The sequence below is a fragment of the Oryctolagus cuniculus genome, chromosome 17, assembly GCF_051225735.1.
Source record: "Oryctolagus cuniculus isolate XC-2025 breed Fujian yellow rabbit chromosome 17, ASM5122573v1, whole genome shotgun sequence".
In the NCBI taxonomy this organism is placed as follows: Eukaryota; Metazoa; Chordata; class Mammalia; order Lagomorpha; family Leporidae; genus Oryctolagus; species Oryctolagus cuniculus.
Genome location: NC_142883.1, coordinates 12,931,695 through 12,949,659, shown reverse-complemented (window position 1 = coordinate 12,949,659; position 17,965 = coordinate 12,931,695). Strand labels below are relative to the sequence as shown.

Here is a 17,965-nt window from a genome sequence, read left to right as displayed (position 1 = left end):
TGCCGTTGGTTCACCTTCCAATGGCAGCCGCGGCCGGCGCACCACGCTGATCCGAAGGCAGGAGCCAGGTGCTTCTCCTGGTCTCCCATGGGGTGCAGGGCCCAAGCACTTGGGCCATCCTCCACTGCACTCCCTGGCCACAGCAGAGAGCTGGTCTGGAAGAGGAGCAACCGGGACAGAATCTGGCGCCCCGACCAGGACTAGAACCCGGTGTGCCGGTGCCGCTAGGCGGAGGATTAGCCTAGTGAGCCGCGGCGCCGGCCCCAATCTTGCTCTTTTCTGAGGCCCCCCCCCCCCAAGTATCTGCACTCCTGGCTAAATCCCACATGCTTTTGGGTGTTGTCTGGGTGCCTTGGCAGGGGTCTGGGGCTGGGCGTTCACCCCTTGAGCTTGGGTGGGGTTTTGCCTGTGAAATTATGGCCTTCAGACCTGGGGACAGGGCCTGGCGATGATTTTATCCAACTTCCCTCACTGCAGGAATGAAAACTCTGGGGCTCCAAGGACCACTGGGAAATGACAGAGGACAGGACAGCACCCCGATGGGATCACAGACTTCCCTGGACCCCGCAGGGCAGAGGGTCCCATGTACGCAGATTGCCAAGGGCAAGGTCACCCAGGGAGAAGTCTTGCAGCAAGCACACAGGTAGGCTAGGCCCTTCCAGGCCTGGGAGGGTGTGACCTCTCCAAGACCACCGAATAGAGGGCAAGGGTCCCAGCACAGAGAAGTGGGACTTGAGGGACCCTAGCTGTGCCGGAATGAAAGTCTCAGGAGGCCCCAGTGCCTGTCTGGGAGATGCGGATACTGCAGGGCACCAGCCTGGTTCCCATCAGCTCACCTGCCTACCAGGACCCCGAAGAGCAAGGCAGCCAGCTGCGAAGGGCTGGTGGGGGCTCCGGGCCAGCTGCGGCTTCCCACCCTCTACTGGCTGGGGACTGAGACCTGCCAGGTGGCAGCCCTGGAGCCTCACTTCACCTGTAGCAGGTGTAGCAGCCACCGCCGCCATGGCTGGGCCCACACTCATGGCGCCAGCTGGGTGCCAGCCTGGCCCAGCCTCTCCTCGCCCGAGCACCACCTCTGCATCTGCCCACTGTGTGGAGTGCTGGTGTCCCAGTGGCCAATTATCTGCCCAAGTTCCCTGCACCTGACAGTGTGCTCCCCGAGCGTGGATCAAAGCCAGGGCTTGGCTCCAGCCGGGCCCAGGCCATTGCCAGCACTTGGGGCGTGGATCTGCAGATGGGAGCTCTCGGTCTTCTTTAAAACAAAAAGGATGTTTATTTGGTGCAAAAAGGTTTAGAAATCCACCCATAGTTTTTCACAGTATTTATTTTTCCATGAAATTTCTAAAGATCCCCTCACGTGCATGGATTTCAGATATTTTTTTTGGTCCCGAAATCAACTTGTAAAAATTCCATTTCCCATCAACTTTTGCAACGGTCGTATGTCCTGGGCCTGTTTCTCTGTTGAACTTGACCCCTTTCATGCAGAGAGGATGGAGGGCTGCTCACTCAGCAAGGGGCATCCCCTCCACATCTAGTTCAGCTCACTGACAAGCCTGTAGCACAGGTGGATTTGTCCCCGACTCCTCTCTGAGCACAGTTGCAGTAACAGACATTTTTTGGGGATGTCATACGGTATTGAGGCGAGAAGGAGTTTGGGAGATCCGGATGGCAGGGAACACGTCGGCTCCCTCCCTCCTGACGGCTGGTAACCCTGAGTCATTCTAGGCTGTAACTGGTGATATTTTGGTTTATTAGTCTAAACCATCCATTTTCTGAGCATGAAAAAAAACCCACCGAAGTATTTTTTGCACTCAAATACTTATATTTTCATCCCATTTTTCCACGAGGGTTAAATTAAAAAACAAATCTGAAAAGTCAGAGAGAGAGAGAGAGCCTGCATCCACCAGTTCACTCCCCAAACACCTGCAAGGGCTGAAACCAGGAGGGAGGCGCTCCATCCAAGGCCCCCACGTGGGTGGGAGGAGTCCACCTACCTGAGTCCATCCGCGGCTTCTCAGAATCAGCCTTATCAGGAAGCTGGCATTTAAATGGGACTCGAGCCCAGGCATTCCAAGATGGGGTGCAGGTGTCCCAAGCTCTGTGGGTACACGACCCACCCCCAATGCCTTTTACAGTGCTTGAGGAAACAAAAGGTCCACCAGTGCACGGAAGAACAACTTGTGATTTCTGAGCCAAGTGTATACATTGTGAAGTTCAACAAAAACCTGGTGGTCCGGAGGCTGCAGACAGGCCCCAGTTCTGAGATGAATTTATAGACAGAAAGAAGACCCTAACGGTGGCACACTTACAGGTTCCGCTTCCCACGCCCAGGAGGGAGGGACGTGTTCCTGGGTTACGGGTGAACAGCACGTGCCCAGCATGAGAGCGCCTGCGTTTCGCAGCTTAGCATCCCGGCCGGCCAAGGCCCAGCCTCACGACGTCACTCCGCAGTCAGCTTGCTCTGAGGAGTACGTTCTACTGTTCCTGTGTGCACAAACACCAGCCTGGCACAGTGACAGAGAAGTGTTTCGGAGAGAGAGAGGAGCTGACGACATGGACAAGAATGGGAGGCCAGCATACCTGGGCGCTCGGCCAGGGAAGAGACGCCACCCAGGGGTCCCATAGCACACGGGCAGATTCCTCAGCTTTCGGGGGAGACCGTGGTTTCCAGAATGTTCTGTAAATGGTAACCAGAGTGCCAGGGCCACGGCCCCGTGGTGGCCTGCTGGACTTGCTAGTTGTTGTCCGTTCAGAGGCGAGGATTGAAACGTGGCAGACCTGAACAACATGGAGCTGTCCACGGGAGACTGGGTCACTGGGGCTGTGGGTGGGGGAAGGGTGGGCTTGGACATGGTTCACACCAGCCCCCAGGGGAGCAGCAGGGGGCTGCCCAAGGATCCCCAGTGTCTCGTGGCTGAACTGGGGCCACCTCTGGCTTCTCTTCTCTTTTCCCTGAACAAGCTGTGGAATGAGTGGAAAACTCCAGCTCCTGAACCACCTGCCTCCTAGTGTGCTCCCCCGAATTCCCGTGTTGAACCCCTCAGCCCCAACACCTACAGATGTGACTGTGTCTGGCCTTTAAGGCGTGATTCGGTTGAAGTCAATCCCCCTAACTGACTGCGGCGCTATGCAATGTCTGGTGACTTTATACGAAGCGGGTACTTGGAAAGCCTGACTCCAGGGTGCAATAGGGCATAAAGTCCAGGTGAGAACTCAGCAAGAAAGGGGCCAGCTGCCAGCCGGGGAGCAGGGCTTCCGAGGAACCCAACCCTGCAGACACCTGGATCTCCGACCCTGGCCCAGATCTGCGAGGGAATTGATCTCTGTTGCGGACGCCACCCTGGCCGAGCTGACCGGCTCGCCGCACGCCCCAGCGGCGCCGTTTCCTGCCCCGCTTGCCAGAGCCACCTGCTGCCACCACGGCTTTCTGTGCTGAGAACCCAGTGGCATCTTCAAGAAAGAGGGAAGCTGGCACAGCAGAAATGCATTTTTCTGCTGCTCAACATTGCAAAATAAACACCGCACGAGCCGAGCCGACCGACTCCTGGCAGGCGGAGGGGCTGGAGGCCAGCAGGGACTCCTCCAGCGTTTTCCTCCTGTGGACCTCACGGAAGTTGTTTCCAACTTCCCAGCTCAGGGCTCCCAGCAGGAAAACAGGTGTCACCCAGCCTCCTCTTGGGACAGCGTCTGCTTTGCCTACAGATGTCCCATCCCCAGGAAGCAGAGTCCCCGGAAAGAATATTAGGATGAACTTGGCAACCCCCTTGTGCCCATGGGACTCCTCGGCATGGCAGTGGAACATCTGAAGTTTGGCTTGTTTAGGCTCAAAACGCACCAGGTGTCACCAGATCCAGCTGTAACTCCCAGGCCGCCTCTGGAAGCCGCCTTCTACTTAGACACCTGCCCACGCAGTTTGAGTGTAGGGCTCTGGGTTGGAAGTAGTGTCCTTGTTAGTAGGCTCAGGATCTCCAGGGCTGGACAAGGGGCCTGGGAATATGAACCCAGACCAGCCGGACTCGCAAATCCTCAAGGTCAGAGTCACTGCTTGGGGTTAAGGCATTGAAAGGCCCGTGTTAAGTAGGAGTTCAAGGGGCCATACATGTTAAGACAGCTCCAGCCATCAACACCTCTTTGCTATTTCACCATGGGTCAGAGTGGCCCCAGCCCCTCCCAGCTGAGTTCTGGTGGAAGGAGGGGAGCAATGGGAGGCGCGGGAGAGCCCAGGCAGGTACGCTGTGTGCAGGGCTGTGGGTGACACAGAAGGGACAGGGCTTTAGAAGGAGCCTGGCCCGCCAGACTTCTGAGCCAGGCAGACCTGCCCATCAGCCCAGAGCGTGAACGTGAGCGCCACGCCAGTGGGCAAGCACTGGAGTCCATCCGTGAAAGGAACTTGGCCTCTCGGAGCTGGCCTAGGCTCGGGGTCACCAAGTCGGGAGCTCAGGGAGGAACAGCCCCCCAGAGCAGTGGCCTCTCCTGGGCATGGAGGAACTACTGGCTTCTGGGAGTCCTGGCTGCGAGTGACACGTGAGAGGTGGGGCATCACCCATGCTACTGGCCAATCCCTTTGCCTGCTGGCTCCAGACTCCTGATGCCTGACACCCACACTGGGCAGTTAGAGCTATGGAGAGAAGGAGGGAGAGGACTCAAGTAAAAAAGGGCTAAACTTGGGCAGCCTGGGCTATGGACCAGGGACTCAGGGCTCGGGGGCTGGCTCGGGGTCGGGGAGCAGGAGAGGCAGTCTGCTGTCCGCTGTCCAGGGCAGCCAGGGCTCAGCAGGGAGAAGACGACATCTGGTCGTAGTCGGGGCACTTGAGCAAGGCGGGGTAGTTGCTGTTCATCTGCAGGGAGGCATCGCTGGAGATGTCGGAGGGGCTGCGGCCCCGGACCCAGGCGTCCGGGTGCAGGAACTGGCCCGAGTAATCGGAGCAGTTGCTCAGGCGCGGGCGGTAGAAGCCGGGGTGAGGCCGGTACATGTCCTCGGCGGTGTACCTCTTCATGAACAGGTACACGGACATCACACCCGCACTCTGCAGGGAGGAGGCGGGGAGGACGGCTCACTGCTGGGGGCCTGGCTTGACAGCCCCGGGCTGGGGTCTGCACCTGACACAGCCATGGCGGAGCACGGGGGTGGCCAGGGGGTGGATGTGAGGACAGGGGCACGGTGCTGGGGACTTTGCCCTGGTGGAGGAGACCCGAAAAGGCCAGGGAGTGGACTCAGGCTGCGGATGAGCAAGGGAAGCGAGTGGGCGGCCCCAGGTGCTTTGGTGCCCCAGTCCTGGCACTGGTGGGAGAGGGGGCGGGGTTACCTCTGTTAGCAGGAAGGAGATGGCCGCGAAGGCGAAGGACCACCCGTATCTGTAGTTGAAATAGGAGTCCGCGTCCTTGGTTCCGTTCAGCATCTCGTCGTTGATGCTAGAGATGTAGAGCACGAGGCCCACCACGAGGGAGAGGCCTGGGGCAGGGGAGGCGAGGACACGCTCAGGGTGGGGGCTGCGGAGTTTACTGATGTGGCGTCCACCCCAGCCCCACCCCCACCCCCACGCCTGGGGTTCAAGAACAGAGCTGCTGGTGGGGGGGGCACTTATCTTGGAGCCTAAGGGAAAGCAGGAACTTGCCCACCCCCCAACCCCAGACCCTGCTGAGCCCAGCGACTTCGGGCCACCTGCCTGAGTCCCAGTCCTGGCCTGGGAGGGGGCCCTCATACTATCTGATGTTATCTTCTTCTTCTTTTTTTTTCTTTTTTTAAATAAAGATTTATTTGACATGCAGAGTTACAGAGAGAGATGGAGAACAAGAGAGAGAGATTTTCCATCTGAAGGTTTAGACCCTAAATGATCCCAACAGCTAGGGCTGGGCCAGGCTGAAGCCAGGAGCCTGGAACTCCACTGGATCTCCCATGTGCGTGCAAGGACCCAAATACTTGGGCCATCTTCCGCTGCTTTCCCAGGTGCATCAGCAGGGAGCTGGATGGGAAGTGGAGCAGCTGGGACTCAAGCCGGTGCTCTTATGGGATGCCAGCGTCACAGGCAGCAGCTTAACTTGCTACAGTACAACGCCAGCCCCACCACAGCACTCTCCAGGTGACAGCAATGCCATCCAGGGCTGCAAACCACTGAGCCAGCAGGTGGCCTTAACTGAACTCAGCGACAAGATGGGCCCCCTCAATAAGGGCCCCTGGGGCCTCCAATCTCTGACTTCAGTGGCAGCTGGTGCACCACGGCCCGTGGTCTGTGCAGCCCACCTGACATCTCAGGCAGGAGAGGGAATGCGAGTTTGTCCAGATTCTGACAAGCACTAAATCAGGAGGCCAGCGGGGCCCAAGCTGCGGCTGCATTGTGCAAATGACTGCTTCAGGCATTACTCCCATCGATTAGCAGCTGTAATTGAATCAGGACATAATTAATTACTCTGTCGAGCTGTTCGGGTTTAATTCCATTCACATTATGTTATGAAACCAGAGTTTTCTGGATGGATGTGAAGGGAAAACAGGTGTTATTCAAACCTCCCTGGGGACTTCGCTCATGACGCAGTCACTGCTGCTCCGAAGGAACCCTCTCTACTATTGTTAGAGCAACTTCTTGTGGCCCAGCTCAGTGCTGGATTTCTTGAAACAATTTTTAAAAATCTGTTTATGAGAAGGCGGGGGAGAGGAGAAATGCAGAGAGAACGCCCACGTACTATTCATTCCCCAAATGCCCACAACAGCCTCTGACTGGGGTTGAAGCTGGGAGCGAGGGGGTGGGGTGGGAACTCAATCCAGGCCTCCCACATGGGTGGTAGGGACCCACTGCTTGAGCGTCATGGCTGCCTCCAAGAGTATGCATTAGCAGGAAGCTGGAATCAGTATTAGTGCAGGCAAGGCATACACCAGAAAACGCTGTCCTGTGGAGATGCTAAAGAAACCCATCCTGCAGAAGGACACTGAAGATTGGTCTTCTGTTGATCTAAGATGATTATTTTGTAAAAGACTTTCTAGTGTACCAGGCACAAATGTGTTCAACTGTATATAGCCGCCAACTAGTTTTGTTTTTACTTTGTCCTTTGCTATCCGTGTTATGACTCAATATGGATTTGTGTTTATACAAATTTTATTTGTATGATTTCATGTTAAACCTCAAATAAATGCTTCCTTATGTGATTGTTAAAAAAAAAAAGTAGCAGCGCTGGGACTGCTGTGGGATGTGGGAGTCTCCACTACGCCAAATGCCCACTCCTCATTCCTAGAGTTTGGATCCTGTAGCCCACTTCTGCTGTGAAGTGCACAGGAGGAGAAAACTTCTCCCTAGATTTGTACTCCCTGGGCTTGGTGGAAATATCACCGACAGGCTAGGCTGATGACATGGAAGATGCTCAATACGTATCTGTTGTATTGACGAATGGAAAGATGGAAGCCAGGTGGGTGGGAAGACTGAAAAATGGAAGGCTGGAAGAAAGAATGGACGTGTGGATGGATGTGTGTGTGTGTGGATGTGTGTGTGTGTGGATGGATGGATGGATGGATGTGTGTGTGTGTGTGGATGGATGGATGTGTGTGTGTGGATGGATGTGTGTGTGTGGATGGATGTGTGTGTGTGTGTGGATGGATGTGTGTGTGTGTGTGGATGGATGGATGTGTGTGTGTGTGTGTGGATGGATGAGTGGATGGATGTGTGTTTGTGCGGATGGATGGATGGATGTGTGTGTGTAGATGGATGGAGGGATGTGTGTGTGTGTAGATGGATGGATGTGTGTGTGGATGGATGTGTGTGTGTGTGTGTGGATGGATGTGTGTGTGGATGGATGTGTGTGTGTAGATGGATGGAGGGGTGTGTGTGTGTGTGTGGATGGATGGATGGATGTGTGTGTGGATGGATGTGTGTGTGTGGATGGATGTGTGTGTGGATGGATGTGTGTGTGTGTGGATGTGTGTGTGTGTGTGGATGGATGGAGGGATGTGTGTGTGTGTGTGTGGATGGATGTGTGTGTAGATGGATGGAGGGATGTGTGTGTGTGTATGGATGGATGGATGATGGATGGATGGATGGATGTGTGTGTGTGTGTGGATGGATGGATGGATGGATGGATGTGTGTGTGGATGGATGATGGATGGATGGATGGATGTGTGTGTGTGTGGATGGATGTGTGTGGATGGATGGATGGATGGATGGATGTGTGTGTGGATGGATGATGGATGGATGGATGGATGTGTGTGTGTAGATGGATGGATGGATGGATGTGTGTGTGGATGGATGGATAAAAGGAAGGAAGGAGAAAGAAGGAACGTTTCTTAGGCATCAGGCATTCTGGCACCTGGTTCCCAAGCTGTTCTGACAAGAAGATGTTGGGAAAAGGATCCTGAGGTGATTCGGGAGTCCGGTGGCCATCAGAATGCCTCATGTCCAACAGCTGTTTTTCCTTTCCTTCCTTTCCCTCCCTTCCTCCTTCTATGCATCCATCATCCATCCATCCATCATCCATCCATCCACTCATCCATTCGTCCACTCAGCCATCCAACCGTCCACCTCTCCTTCCTTTAAGCCACCCACACATCCTCCATCCAATCATCTCCTCTCCAGTCCCCCATACTCCTACTTGACCAATCACAAACTACACGCTGAAAGTCACTTCTTTGGCCCAAATCGTTATCTCCAAAGAAAAAGGCCTCCACCAAAAAACGTCCAGGCCACCTTGAGGTGGAGAAAGAAGCCTCCCTCTATTTACTATGTTCCCTTCCTCTCCCTCTACACACTCCTGTGAGTGGTTTCAGCCCTGTCTGGGGCCTCTCCTATCCCCTAGACTGATAGCTCCCAGATCTCTCTCTCTTTGGTCCCAGCGACTCCCATGAGGCCAGGACCCTGACTTGCAGCAACCTTCCGGACATCTCCCAGAGGTCCGTCACAGGACACCTGACTCAGCACGGACCACACTAAGCCCATGGCCTCTGCCCCAAAGCTGCTCTTGTCCTGCGACCCCCGGATCAGTGATGTGTGCACTGGCTACCCAGCGGCCAAGCAAGAAGCTGGCACTCCCATCTGACTCTTCCCTTGGAAGCCTCCTGTAGTCCTGTGGTCTTTTCCCTCCCAAGCATCACCTGGCCACGCCCATTCCTCTCTTCCTGCTTCTCTCCCTCTCTCCACTTCTCCTTCTTCTTTTTGCTTTACCCAGAAACCTTTTATTTAAGGTACACAAACTTCATGCATTTCATAACTACAACTTCAGGAACTCACTGATTCCTCCCATCCTACCCACCCTCCCACCCCACCCCCACCCTTCTTCCTCCTCCCTCTCCTAGTCCTATTCTTATTTTTTACTAAGATCTATTTTCAGTTGACTTTATACACATAAGATTAATTCTATGCTGAGTAAAGAGTTCAAAAAATAGTATATATATATATAAAAAAAACACCTGTTCCTCAACAGTCGAAGCAAGGGCCGTTCAAAGTCATCGCATCTCAAAGTGTCAGTTTCAGTTCTATAGGTTACCTTTCAGGTGCGCTATTAGTTACCACAGATCAGGGAGGACATATGGACTGGCCTCCCTCCATTTCTAAAATCCAAGCCTGATCACGTCACCCCATGGCTCAAGATCCTCTGGAGGCTTCTCACAGTTCCCAGTCTCTGAGGCCGGTGTGTGGTGTAGCCGGTTAAGCCACTGCCCGCACTGCTGGCATCCTGGATGGGCGCCAGTTGGTGTTCTGGCTGCTCCACTTCTGATTCAGTGCTCCCTGCTAATGCACTTGAGAAAGCAGAAGGAGGTGGCCCAAGTCCTTGGGCGCTGGCACCCAAGTGGGAGACTCACAGGAAGCTCCTGGCCCCCAGCTTTGGCCTGGACCCATCCTGGCTATTGTGGTCATTTGGGGGCGTGAACTAGTGGGTGGAAGATCTCTCTCTCTCTCTCTCTCTCTCTCTCCCTCTCTCCCTCTCTCCCTCTCTCCCTCTCCCTTTCTCTCTCACTCTGCCTTTCAAATAGATAAAATCAATCTCAGGAAGAACGTCTCCCAGCCTCACCGCTCACCCTCCACAGTGAGTAGGGATTTTGCTCAGTGCCCCGGGGCTGCACCCTTTCTTCCCCAGCAGACTTTGCCGATTTCCGATTCACCCTTTAGCCTACCTCCTGGTGGCTTTCCCTGACCACCCTGCTCTGAGTCTCAGCCACTGCTCTTGGCCTCGCAGCCGTCCTTCTGACCCTTGAGCCCTGGTCACACGGGGCACCTACTTCCCCTCTGCTCGCTTGTATCTCCCATTACACGTGTTTGTGGGCGGTGATGCCAGCCGGCAGAACAGGCCCTGACAGACGCGACGAATGAGGGACAGCCTGGAGCTGCAGGAGCTGGGAGGCATGGGCTGTGCCTGGCGAGTGGCCTGAGCGTAGCTGAAGACCGCGGAGGTGTAGGAGTCGTTATTCCAATGGGGATTGCATGTATTTCACACGCGAATCATGAAGACGTAACCCCTTCTAGCGTAGGAAAACTCAGTGCCAGTAGGAGCTGACCGGGACCTGGGGGCACTCTGTAGCCCTGGGTTCCAATCCCAGCTCTGCCCCGGCGAGCCTGTCAGGCCACTCCTCCGGAGCCTCCACTGCTCCCCCAGGACACGGGTGGGCTCAGGAGTGTGAGAAATCTCCCCCGGCTGCACCTCAGTCCGGGCCAGCCCCCTGGCTCAGTCTGTCCCATAGAACGTCCCACAGCACAGGTATTTTGGAGTTGAACTCCAGGAGTCCAGAGTGCTAGGAAACAAAGCAATAGATCTTACCTGAGAGGATAAAGAAGATGCCGGACACAAAGGCCAGGATCGTCCGGTGCGGACGGATGTGGCCGATGTTGCTCAGGATGAAGCCGATGAACATGAAGAAGAGGCTGACCAGGGGGAAGGGCGTGGCCGAGCGGATCATTTCTGAGTGACAGCACAGGGACAGCCCGTCAGCCTCCGGTGGCTCACTCTCCCACGTCCAGGGCCTCAAAACCCCACCCCTGCATGAGCTGCCTAGGCTCCAGGCCCCACTGGGGCAGAGTGTGGAAGATCTGACTTCGAATGCCAGCACGTTCATGACGTCTGTCTTCTCTAGGTACAAGCTACTTCTCTCCTGGGAGTCTACACGGCCAGCCAGTACAGCAGCTGTGTAGGGGCCTGGCCACTCCATCTTTCCTCTCCCAGGGGGCGTCACCATTTCCATGGGCAAGGGGCCGCCCTGAGTGGTATGGGGGTAGCCACTGGACTCTGTCTTTCTCTGCTGATAATTACCTGGGGAGCAGCTCTGTTGTATAACAAAGACTTCCTGGTCTCTGTCCCTGGTCCCTGGGGAATAGATCTTTGGAGTTTCCCAAGTGACAGGAGGGCCTTTGTGACTGATAGTAGGCCCCCTGAATGCTAAGGAGGTGACTCAGAGCAGTGAGGAGAGGGGTAGGGTTTGAGCCAGCCCCTACCAGCCAGACCTCTGGGGAGGGGAGGGGAGCTGGACACAGATTTCAAGCAAATGGTTAAACATTCACTCAATCATGCCTATGGATTGGGACCCAAGAAAAACCCTGGACTCCAAAGCTCAAGTGAGCTTCCTGGTTGGCGCAAGCCTTGCTGTGTCAGGATGACATGACATGATGGGTCTCGATTACCCAGGAGGAAGTCACTAAAGCTCTGCATTTGGGCCCCTCCCAGGCCTGGCCCTGTGCCTCTCTTCATTTGTCTGCTTCTATAGCCTTTTAAATAAAACTGTAAGGGTGAACATGGCACTTTCCTAAGTTCTAGGAATCATTCTAGCAAGTTCTGGGGCCCAGGGGTCATGGGGCCCTGCATATGTAACCAATTGGTTGGAGGTGCAGGTGGCCTGGGGCCCTGTGAACCTGTGGCTGGCGTTGAAGTGAGAGCAGTCTTGCTGGGGACCGAGACCTTGAACTTCTGGAACCAAACTCCAGTTGACTGTTATTAGAGCTGTATTGCAATACTGCAAGTCCCCATGGGGTGTCAGGACCAACTCTGGAGAGGCCATGGCCACAATGTCAGTCCCCCTGGGACCAGAGAGATTGCTTCTGTTCCTTGGGTGGGGATTCCTTCCCACTCACTTGAGTCACAAGCCTTGCAGATTCCAGCACCTGTCTCCAGCACTGGGGACTGAACCCGCAGAGCAAGCTCTAGTGGGCTCAGGCCAGCGTAACCAGCAGAGCGCAAGGGCTTCGGCTCGTGGGGAACAAGCCGGGCGCCCCGAGTCTCCCCTCTGCCCCGCTGCTCTCCGCCCAGCCTGTGCCTGGGCTGGGGAGCTTGAGGCACCTACTTAGAACGTTGACGGTGGACTCGGACGTCAGCTGCGTGTTCATGGGCATCACATACTCTATGGTGAAGCAGCGCCCGCGCTCCTCACCTGTGGACAAAGAATCATTTGTGTTTCTGGGTCCTTCTCCAACAGATGCAAAGCGAGCACGTTCACATGCTACCTTAGAACCACAATGTCTTTGCACTCGGGCTGGATGCAAACCTGAAGGGGGGTCCTGTCCCTGGCCGGTCGCCCATTGCAGAGGTGGGGCTACGTCCTGACATGGCACCCTCCCACGAGGAGCTCCTCCCCGGGGGTGGAGCCCAGCATCGAGAGGTGCAGGCAAGAGGGCGGCACGGCAAGCGCTCCATGCCAGCCCACGCCCAGGGCCTGTGCCTTCCTGTTGCTTTTGCGTGGAGAGGGCTGATGATGGCACATGGCCCACTCAGATCCACCTAAGCGACTGTCATGGAACAGAGCCCTGTTAGCCACTTTGGAAATCAGATCCTGACCACTTCAGAGCAGCTTCTGATTTAAGCAGAGACCACAGTCGGGGGCAGTGCGCGATGAGGCCGTTTCCAAAGCAGACTCACCAAGTGACACGGAAGCCAGGCCTTGGGGTGTCCTCTGTGCTGCACACTGGTGGAGGCCAACCACCTCCCCACCACAAAGACAGGAGTTCAAAGCTGGGAGACTGGGACCGGCGTTGTGGTACAGCCAGTTAAGCTGCCATCTACGATGGCATATGGCCCCTGATTCGAGTCCCAGCTGCTCCACTTCTGATCTAGCTCCTGCTAATGTGCCTGGGAAAGCAGCAGAAGACGGCCCGAGTGCTTTGGTCCCTGAACCCATGTGGGAAACCTGGAAGAAGCTCCTGGCTTCAGCCAGGCCCAGCCCCAGCCATTGCGGCCATTTAGGGAGTGAACCAGTGAGTAGAAGCTGTTTGTCTCTGTGTCTCTCCCTCTCTCTAACTCTACCTTTCAAATAAATAATACATTTTTTTTAAAAGCTAGGAGATCCACATCTTTTCTCTTTCTAGTGCAGCCCTAGATCACATGGCCCTACCAAAAAAGTCCAGTGATCATACTGTGGCGATCCTGGCCAGCCCGGGGTTGCTGCAAGCCTAGGACACAGGGATGGCTCACAGGTGCAGACTGGCCCTGGGCCCTGGTAAAGGCACAGAGGACAGAGAAGTCCTGGTGAGCTGGAGGCAGGCCCAGCCAGATAGGATTGCAGCCTGCACAGTCCCCAAGAGCTGGAGGCACCGGCACTTGTGTCTTCTCTACCGTTCCATGTCCTGAAGAACAGAACTTGTTCACATGGACATGGCGAAGCAGGGCAAGTTTGCCTCTGGTCCTGACCACTGCAGGGGCTGCCACCCAGAGTTCATGGGGCTGTGTGTGGCCAACTGTCGTTTCCCAGCAATTTTTCTTGGTTGTCTCTCAGCAAGGAGGAGCCTCTTGGGGCAGGTTTTCCCAGGGCAGGGCTGTCCCAGACCCCCGGCGCCCTTACCTGCGAGGAAGCAGACCCTCCAGAGGCCCGAATGCAGCGACATCTTGACCTCGGTGCTCTGGTTCTGGGGCAGGATCACACCCTCCTCCAGGTACAGCCAGTAGTCGGTGCTGACGGCGATGCCCAGGAGCCCCAGGCCGCACACGGCGAAGACGCTGCTCAGCAGGGTCAGGGCCTTCCTCCCGCACGCACTCATCTTCCTGGATGTTTGCTAGGTGGCTGCCAGCAAGGAGCAGGCTGTGGGGCAGCAGGATGAGGGGAAGAAGCGGTAGTGGCCATGGCTCTGAGAAGGCCACGGTGAGGGGTTCTGGGCAGTAATACTGCCCGGCCCCACAGATGATAAAGACCACTGGGCAGCTCCCTGGCCCCAGGCCACTGGATAGAGAGGCCACCCTCTTCCTCTGCCCAATTTCCTGTTCTCTCTGGGAGTCTCCTTTGGTGGGTACTACCTGCCAACCATCCACCCATGCATCCATCCACCCACACACCCATGCATGCATGCATCCATCCATCTATTCATCCATTCATCCATCCACCCACACACCCATCCACCCATCCATCCACCCACACACCCATCCATCCATCCATCCACCCATCCATCCATCCATCCACACACCCATCCATCCATCCATCCATCCACCCATCCATCCATCCACCCACACACCCATCCATCCACCCACACACCCATCCACCCATCCATCCACCCACACACCCATCCATCCATCCATCCATCCACCCACACACCCAAACACCCAAACACCCATCCACCCACACACCCATCCATCCATCCATCCATCCACCCACACACCCAAACACCCAAACACCCATCCATCCATCCATCCATCCACCCACACACCCAAACACCCAAACACCCATCCACCCACACACCCATCCATCCATCCACCCACACATACACCCATCCATCCATCCATCCATCCATCCATCCATCCACCCATGCATCCAACTACCCATCCATGCATGCATGCATCCATCCACCCACATATCCATCCATCCATCCATCCACCCACCCATGCATCCATCCACCCATGCACCCATCTGCCCATCCATGCATATATCCATTCAACAGCCCATTATGCCAGGCATTGGATATCTAAAACTGAACACGACACTGTTCTTGCCCTTGAAAAGTCCTCCATCTAGAAGAAGAACTGAAGCACCTCAAAACGATTAAATGCAGCCTAGTAAGGGCTGTGGTGGAGAAAGCACAGAGAAAGAGTGGAAGAGAGAACTCAGTTGGATGGGCTTCTCTGTGTCGAGAAGGATTCTGAAGCTCAAATGCACACTACGAGAGCAGCACTCCTTAGAAGGGGAAGTGGCAGCTGACTAGGGAAGGGGCAGAGTAGCCGAAGGTCTTCCTGGAGAAGGTGTCTTGCTCAGGTGACTTTAACCCTGGTGTAGGGCTGGGTCAATGCAAGCAATGAAGCCACACACAGTATAAGTTCAGCACCTCATCAGAAATGCCCCAACTCTCGCCTGCTTGGCCTACCACATTGGCAGGGGCCAGCTCTGAACCAGATGGACAGAAGCTGGGAATCTGTGCAATGTGAGCCACGGGTACACCTATGGATATGTGCCAGGGACAGGCGCTGTGCTCCAAGCCAGGAAACAGCGTGCAGCAAGCCCCCAAAGAGGCCCACAGCCCAGCTCAGGGCTTCTGAATTGCAGGCTGCAATCTAGAATCACTCAGGGTGTGTCCGAAAAATCCCTGACTCCTGGGCATCGCTCTGAGAAATTCGGATACAACTGGGCTCATGAGGGCAGGGGGGTGGGGGAGCAGGGGGACCCAGGAAATGGTATTTTTCAAATGTTTCCAGGTGATTCCAGCAAAGTTGGCAAGAATCCATCTTTGCCGCTCCAAGGCTGCTTTATGAACCAGTGCAATCACCAGGGACTGGTTGGAGAACCTCAGGCCACTCCAGCTTTCCAAATCAGAATCTGCATTTTAGCAAGATCTAGGTGAGTCGTCTACCTGCCACAGTCTGGGATGTGCTGTGCCTAGCAGACAGGTGACAACATTATACTGCCGCACCTGCTATGAGGGGACATCCTGAGATGTGAGGAGAGCCCAGGGGGGGCCATGGAAGCTTTTGTAGAACAGCGCAGGGCCTGGGGCCATGCAGACAGGTGCCTTGCCCAAGCCAGTCACGTCTGCAAGGGCCCCACGCTACCTGCATCTTTCACTGGCTCCTAGCAACACTGCAGTCAGAAGTTTTGAACGGGACGAGAGCAATACTTCGGAGAGGGGTGGGGCAGCACTTTGTTGGGGGGACGGGGGGTCCACCACACTCAGGGGCCCGGTGCTGTCCCAGGAATCCTATCCAAAGGATGGCCTCATGCCTGGGCTGAGCTCTGAGACGCAGGTGGATGAGGCCCTTGAGAAAGGCACTGAGGTCAGATCGGTCAGCAGGGGGCGCGCTCACTGCAGGAGGGAGAGAGTGGGGGAGATGCTACTGTCTGTAAGAAGTGGGAGCATCTGGCCTGGCCCAGCCACTGACTGTGGGGGGCTGACTGGTCTCCTGGAGGAGCCACACGCTGGTGTGCAGAGGTGCATGCAAGCACAGGGCCACATCCACAAAGGCACCCCATCTGCAAGGCAGGAATGTGCGGGAGTTTGAGCCTCAACAACGCTCCCTGCATTGGCTTTGGGAGAGAGGAAGAAGCAGAAGCAACACAGCCAGCCTCCCTGCCATGCCAAGTCATTCTGCACACAATAGGGCCAGAGGCAGAGCAGGATAGGGCAATCTAGCCTGAGGATCGAATAAACCACCTACTATGCATGCAGCCCTGTGTTGGCTGCTCTGAGAGGGGTGATGGAATCAGAGGCCCAGTGTGACCCCAGGTGAAGGGGCAGCCTGAGTGCCAGTGGGGAGTGGGGCGTGGCAGGGCAGGCTGCCTGGAGGAGGCAGGCTCTACACAGAGCCAGGGATTGGTGGAAGTGGCAGTGACTGGGGCCACAGCTGCACACCTGCCTGAGGAAATGGAGTTGGGAGCTCAGGGATGGTCAACAGGGCCAGGGAGGGAGACAGCACTGCTCAGAGCCTTGAACCTGAACTCAAGGGAGCCCTGGATTTTGCGTTCAGCTCTGCCCCCCTGAGTATCTGTGTCGCTCTGGGAACGTAACCCTTTGAGGCTCAACTTCCTCCCAGATACTGCAGGACAAGACGGTGCTCACCACTGTCAGCCCTCTGCAAGTACCTGGCTTCCTGCACTTATCCTTACAACTTCACTATCATGTCCATTTTACAGGCGAGCAAACTGAGGACTAGCGAGTCACAAGATCGCTCAGCCAGTGAGTGGCGGTGCCTCACCCTGCCTCATTCCCAAGCTCCTTCTTGGAGAAACCATGTGAGTGTTTTCGAAGTTCAATTCTATGGAGCAATGGTTCCATGGAATATCCTAGAATAAGGGACTCTCTGGGGAGCCAAAGCCCGGGAAGCGGTGTGTCTAACTCCGGGAGAGTCCCATTGTAAAGGCTGGAGAAGCCCGTGCTGCTTTGTAGTCTGGGATTTTCCAACCTCACTGGACTACCAAATGGCTTCAGGTTCTGTGAAATCCACTCTGAGCGCCGTGCCCTCTCCTGCCTCCACGAGGAATAAAAGATCCGCCCTGCCCAGCCCACAGAATTGCGGGGGCGAGTCCACCCAGCGGCAGCTCTGGCTGGGCTTTCAAGTCTCCAGCCCGATTCTGGCCCAGCGTTCCTCTTCAGTGACAACGGGCTAAGTCCCTGCTGCCTGCAGACCAGACGGCCCCGAGCTTCTGAAATACGACGGCCGCCGCCTGGCAGAAGCTGAGCGGCCAATTTCAATGTTAAGCTTGGCAGAGAGATGAAAAAGATTTGAGATGTGTGGAGAGGAGATAGGATAGGAATCTATAAAAGCAAGACACAAAAGAGAGGCCGAAGGTGACCTTGCCTGCCAAACTCTGCAACGGCAGACCCTAAAGCTAGGCGTGGGCTTAGGAAAACTACAAAGTTCTCTCCGTCTCTGGAGTGCGTCTTGTTCACTGCAAAACTATATTTAGGCTTCTATTATGTAGGCATTTATTTCTAGTAAAAGATCTAATTTATTTCTAAATATTACCAACTGAGTTCCAATTAGCTAGTGGGCACTATACAAAGCACTTCATGTACGTATCTCATTAGCACCTCCCGGTCACCCTGTGAGCGGGCAGTATCAGCCCCATCTCACGGATGGGGAAAATGAGTCTGGC

General features: G+C 55.5%; 1 protein-coding gene across 1 annotated transcript in view; it reads right to left on the bottom strand.

Moving 5' to 3' along the window:
- Nucleotides 1-2,299: 2,299 nt before the first annotated feature.
- Nucleotides 2,300-17,965, bottom strand: part of CACNG5 (calcium voltage-gated channel auxiliary subunit gamma 5) — a 47,068-nt gene continuing 31,402 nt past the window's right edge. The window contains exons 2-6 of the mRNA XM_051825854.3: nucleotides 13,736-13,972; nucleotides 12,245-12,331; nucleotides 10,732-10,872; nucleotides 5,307-5,452; nucleotides 2,300-5,027 (exon numbers count right to left, since the gene is read on the bottom strand). Coding sequence (XP_051681814.1) covers nucleotides 4,770-5,027; nucleotides 5,307-5,452; nucleotides 10,732-10,872; nucleotides 12,245-12,331; nucleotides 13,736-13,931 — 828 coding nt within the window. The 5' untranslated portion in view covers nucleotides 13,932-13,972 and the 3' untranslated portion in view covers nucleotides 2,300-4,769. The remainder of the gene's footprint in view (nucleotides 5,028-5,306; nucleotides 5,453-10,731; nucleotides 10,873-12,244; nucleotides 12,332-13,735; nucleotides 13,973-17,965) is intronic.